Raw genomic sequence first — 6,000 nt, forward strand, 5'->3', positions numbered from 1 at the left:
CAGCTTAATTGTCAGACCAAAATAGCTGTTTGAGCTGACTTTATCAATTTAATTAAAGTCAATCTACAAATGTTAATTTTAATGTTTGCAGATATAAATAATCTACAGAGCACTATCTGTGGTGCTGTTTTGCCCATCTGAACATCCTTGTTTCTACGTGAAGCCACATTGGCTGCAGACATCCGGCAGATTACCTACAACACATCAGTCCACTCTACCTCTGCCAAGAAAGCACTAAACTTTAGCTTTTGTGTCAGATGATTGGTCTGGATTTTTTTCAAGTATCATAGTTATCTGAAAATACTCTTTCTGACCATGAATTATAAATTGAAGTCAGATCAATCCCACTAAAGGTCACTAATGGGACCATTAAGGTCACATTAATCACAGGCCAACTGACCGTTCTATACAGTGTTTGGGTTTGTTTCAGTTTATAATGCAAATGTGTCCCTAACAATGGCAACATGTCAGCAGGTTTTGTCACATGTCTCCAAGCATCTCTGGCTTTAAAAAAATGCCAGGGGAGATGAGTCAAGGCTATAAATGTGACACTTGAGGCCAGCTGCTGTGTTTATTGTCAGATTTTCATGATTAACGTAGATGTGTTTTCTCTTTTGAGCCACATGTCCATGTTGGACAGGATTTTGCCTTGATTCTTATCTTTCTACAGTGTAAAACAAATGAGTGAATGACAGTTGTTTTTTATACAGCCATTCAAACCTTGAGATATGACTAAAAGATATATCATATACTGGCATTGGCAATCATCCCTACGGCCAACCACTTCCATTTTGGTTTCATCAGACCACAGGGATTGTGTATAGATTTAAAATAATTGTCCCCTGTTTGCATTTGCAAACTGTACTCCGGCTTTTTTTATTGCTTCTTCCTTCCTGTCAAATGGCTTGTTTCAGCCTGTATCTTCACCAAGTCTTTTGCTTTTGTTTTGCAGTTAATTCACACATTTCCCACCAAATCACACACATTTGGGAAACTGGACCCGTCACCTTCATAAGCAATGTTTTGGTTGGCCATTCCCATGCTTTTTATTCCTTTTCTCCCTGATATCTCCACATATTTATTTGTTATTTTCCAATAATGTCACAAAAGTAGTGTCTGAGATGTAAAATACATCAGCAGGAATGTCTCCAGTTAATGCAAATGTTGTGTTTTAACAGAAGTAATGAACTGAAGTCTTTCTGTAAATGATCATAAGGTTCCAAAAGTCATGACATCACAAACTGTGATTTTCCATACTGTTTAAATACATAACGCTAGTATATTTAATGATCAGATTTAGTAGAGATGCTTACTCTTGTTATTCAGCAATAAAAAATTTTTTGCTAATCCTGACCTAAAACAAGAAAAGTCTGATTTAGAGGCAAACAGTTGGTAAAAAAAAAGGTTATGTCTACTTTGGGATTATGGGATTATGGGAAGAAGATGGAGGAACAGCTGGCACAGAACAACGTCAGAGATGTGTGGAGAGGTCTGAAGAACATCTCCGGCTTCGAGCAGAGGACCAGCAGGGCTGCAGACGGAGACACCAAGACTGCAGATGAGTTGAACTCATTCTTCACTCGGTTCGACTCCCCCCACACTGGCCCCCCCCCTGCTGTCAACTCTCCACACGTCTCCAACCACCAGCGCTCCAGAGACCTACCATCCCCCCCACCGCCACTCCGATCAACGACTGACCCATCCACACCTTCAGCCCTACCTTCCTCCCCCCTCACAATCACACCAATGCAGGTGAGAGGACAGCTGACGAGGCTGAAACAAAGGAAAGCCTCAGGACCGGACGGCATCCCCCCCAGGCTGCTGAGGACCTGTGCAGATGAGCTCTGTGAGGTCCTCAGCTACATCTACAACCTGAGCCTCAGCCTGGGGGTGGTGCCCACCCTGTGGAAGACCTCCTGTGTGGTACCGGTTCCCAAAACGCCGCACGCCAGGGAACCGGCCGACTTCAGACCAGTCTCCCTGACCTCCCACCTGATGAAGACCATGGAGCGCCTCATCCTTGCTCACCTGCGCACCGCGGTGAGCCCCACCCTGGACCCGCTGCAGTTCGCCTACCAGCCCAACATCAGAGTAGAGGATGCCATCATCTACCTGCTGCAGCGGGCGCTCACCCACCTGGAGACCACCGGGAGCGCTGTGAGAGTCATGTTCTTTGACTTCTCCAGCGCTTCAACACCATCAGACCGGTGCTACTGAGGGAGAAGCGGGAGGACGCTGGGGTGGACAAACATCTGGCTGACTGGACCATGGACTACCTCACTGACCACCCTCAGTACGTGCGGCTGCACGGCTGTCAGTCAGAGGTGGCACTTTGCAGCACCGGGGCCCCCCAGGGCACCGTTCTATCTCCGTTTCTCTTCACCCTCTACACCTCGGACTTCACCTACAACACGGACAGCTGCCACCTTCAGGAGTTCTCTGACGACTCGGCCATTGTGGGCTGTGTGTCTGAGGGGAACGAGCTGGAGTACCGGTCGGTCATCATGAACTTTGTGGACTGGTGTGAGAAGAACCATCTGTGCTTAAACACCAGTAAGACCAAGGAGATGGTGATCGACTTCAGGAGAAGACCCCCACCTCACTCACCTGTGAACATCCAGGGGCAGGACATAGAAACTGTGGAGAGTTTCAAATACCTGGGTGTTCACGTCAACAATAAGCTGGACTGGACACATAACACCGACGCCCTGTATAAGAAGGGCCAGAGCCGGCTCCACCTCCTGAGGAGGCTGAGGTCCTTTGGAGTGAGCAGGCCTCTGCTAAAAACTTTTTATGACTCTGTGGTGGCCTCAGCCCTCCTCTACGCTGTCGTCTGCTGGGCTCCTGGCAGCGCAGAGCGGGACAAAAAGAGGCTGAATAAGCTGGTGAAGAAGGCCACTTCTGTCCTGGGCTGCCCTCTGGACTCTGTGGAGGAAGTGGCTGAGAGGAGGGTGTTGTCCAAGTTCACATCCATCATGGACAACACCTTCCACCCGCTGCACCAGACTGTAGAGGAGCTGAGCAGCTCCTTCAGTGCAAGACTTAGACATCCTGTCTGTAAAAAGGAGCGCTACCGCAGGTCATTTATTCCTGCTGCTATCAGATTATACAATGCTGCACTATAACTGCAACTGTGACCATAACTGTAATAATTAATGTGCAATAACCAAGGTGCAATAATCTATTTAATACACTGTCCTACAACCCGTGCAATAATCCTGATGTAGTGACTTCTGCTGCTATCACCACCTGAACATAAGTCAGCCCACATGTATGTATGTATGTATGTATGTATGTACAAATGTAACAATGTATATGCACGTACATACGCGTAGGTGCGTATGTAAGTAGGCGCATAGATGTATGTATATATTTAAGTATATAGATATGTTTATATATATATATATATATATATATATATATATATATATATATATATATAGACCACTAAGAATGTAAATGAGACATCATATGCCCATTCCTATTTCCTTTTTTATATTTTTTTGGTATTCTTTCTGATCCATTGTATATATGAAGATTCACTGTATATAACTGAATGCACCTTCCCTACTCTGCACCTTCTTGTATGAGCCGATGTGACGAGTGAATTTCTCCATTGTGAGATCAATAAAGACCATCTAATCTTATCTTATCTTATCTTTTCTAGTGTTCTATGAATATGCAGTTTAATCTGGTTTAAGGGTAAAAAAATAAGTATTTTGGTATGTCCAAAAAGGCTCTGTCATCATTTTTATTATTTAGTATAGGTAAAAAAAAAAAAATATTGAAGGATAATTTATAAAGAAAAGAGAGTAAGTTATAAAGCAAAAAGTACATTAGAAAAAAGTCTCACTGAAAGCCTTTAATGCCTAGCTGAAATGAAGAATGTTTTTTAGAGATTTTGTTACAGTTTATTTTTTTTTTGTGCCCTACTGACAGTATAAATACTAAACTTTTGGACAATGAGAAACCTGATCATTTTTCTCTCATAAATATGAGTGTTCAGAGAAAGTTTTGACATTTTTATTCAACAATACATCATCCATGTGTTATTTGACCCAGGTTGAAAGTACCTTCATTTTGAAGTCATCCCTGTGCAGCTTTATTCCAATATCAGCGATTGTCCTCTGAAAGAATCTGGAAGGCCTCAGCACCAACACCAGCTGCAGGTTTCCTGGAAAGGCACCCTGTGAACAACACAAACACAGAGGTGCTTCGGTAAGGTGTGAATTATCTCTGAGCATATTAATGTTTCCTTCAGGTTCCTCTAATTTTAGACAGAAGTAGCCTACTAATGAGACTGGACACCAAGCAAGCTGGTAACTTAGCTATGTGCATTTCATCTTGTTCTGCTATGTCTGAAGTAATTAACCTAGGCAAGGAACCTGATGGGGAGTTAGACACCCCTGTCTGTTAGCATCAAGAAGTAAATCCAGAAACAGGGAACAAAGTTTTATGGGAACAGTTGTGCAGTTTCTGGGGGGTAAAGTGTTTTTTCCTAGTTACTGGTTCCTGTGCTAGAAACAAGGCAGGTGAAGAAGGAAACGATCTGTGGCTGCACAGATCGTTTCCTTCTTGACCTTTCATCTTTCTGTTTCAACCACCATCTTGTTTTGGTTGTTTCAGTTCTAATGTTTCTGAGGTATTTTCTAGAGTCTAGGAGAACTCACAGCAATCCGGGACAGAGAGGCCTTCACTGAGATCCATTTGTCCTTCCGCCGATCGATGATGATGATGAAGCCAATACTGGCAGCATCCAAGCTGCAAATAAATGATACAAGAAACTTTAGAATCTGCTGTTATATCACCCAAGTCTGGAAAACGCTGTCAAGAACACTGAGAGCAAAAAAAGAAGGCATCTTTTACATCACAGGGAGTACAAACATGAATTTTACTTAAATTCAAAAATCAAATCAAAACTAATATTTTTACTTCAAAGGAAAATCAGGTTTTGCAGGTGTTCAGAGTCATTTCTCAAGCACTACGAGGCAACTTGTTGCATAACATAGTTTCCCTGTGTATACATACCTGGGGATGCTGGTCAGGTAGGTTACTACATTAAGGAAATCTTCCTCTGGTACTTCACTGAAGCCTGAGTACTCTGGGAAAGTGATGATGGGGGCACCTTTCTTTCCTCGCCCTCCTGCAGACAGACATCCTATGTAATATTTACTGTCATTTTTAAGGAAATTGTATAATTTTTCCAGTGGCAATAAAGTTATTTTGTCAAAAGAAACAACATGATGATGGTTCTAACCCAGCAGTGATTGGACGAGAGGCGGATGGGGCCATCATGCACACACCAGACTAACCACTGCTCCATAGCGTTTGAGTTGCTAAAATAATCACTGCAATACTTAGCAATCTGTCTTTGGTTACTAACAGTATAGCTTCTCCAGCTTTTCTTAGTCAGGTATCAGAATGGAGCAATAAATACGTTCTCTATACTTGAATAGTTCTGTTTGATTAAATTGATGGATAGAAAATTGTAAATGTGAAACAGAACTGTATTATTTTGGACTGGAACTGAGTTCTGTACTCTTTATAGTGAGCTGGGCAAGTAATGGCTGCCGCTGCATGATTACTGTACGTAATGGTCCCTGTGTGGCTTATTGATGCTGGTAAACAGCCCTCTGTAGGATTGTCAGGCACCAGCATGCGACCAGCTCCTGTGTATCTGGATCATAAATAATTTTTAACTTGGAAGTGCCGAAATCATAGACATCATATACATAGACGCGTCGTTGGGCGGGTTCTGCCTATGCTGCAATGCGTCAGAGCGTCCGCCATGTTGAATGTGGCAAATCTGCAGTTACTCAGTCACTTAAACAGTATCAGAGGGACTTTAATCTCAGAATATACTTTGTATTCGTAGTATTTTTTTGTAATCTTACAAGTTTATTTTCGTATCCCTTTAGCTTCATTCTCCTGAATTTATTCTCTTAAAGAATAAAAATATTTAACATAATCTAACCTGGCCCTGTTACTCCAGGAGTGAAA

The 6,000-nt window shown here is 42.6% G+C and overlaps 1 protein-coding gene across 1 annotated transcript in view; it reads right to left on the reverse strand.

Annotated features, from left to right (window-relative positions):
* The window catches only part of mcf2l2 (MCF.2 cell line derived transforming sequence-like 2), a gene marked incomplete at its 5' end in the record, with an annotated part of 122,275 nt that extends 117,132 nt beyond the window's left edge, over window positions 1-5,143 (reverse strand). The window contains 3 exon segments of the mRNA XM_021313536.2: window positions 4,074-4,187; window positions 4,671-4,761; window positions 5,029-5,143. Of these exon segments, the coding sequence (XP_021169211.1) occupies window positions 4,074-4,187; window positions 4,671-4,761; window positions 5,029-5,143 (320 nt within the window).
* Between the last annotated feature and the right edge of the window lie 857 nt (window positions 5,144-6,000).

The sequence above is a fragment of the Fundulus heteroclitus genome, chromosome 9 (assembly GCF_011125445.2).
Source record: "Fundulus heteroclitus isolate FHET01 chromosome 9, MU-UCD_Fhet_4.1, whole genome shotgun sequence".
Taxonomy (NCBI): domain Eukaryota; kingdom Metazoa; phylum Chordata; class Actinopteri; order Cyprinodontiformes; family Fundulidae; genus Fundulus; species Fundulus heteroclitus.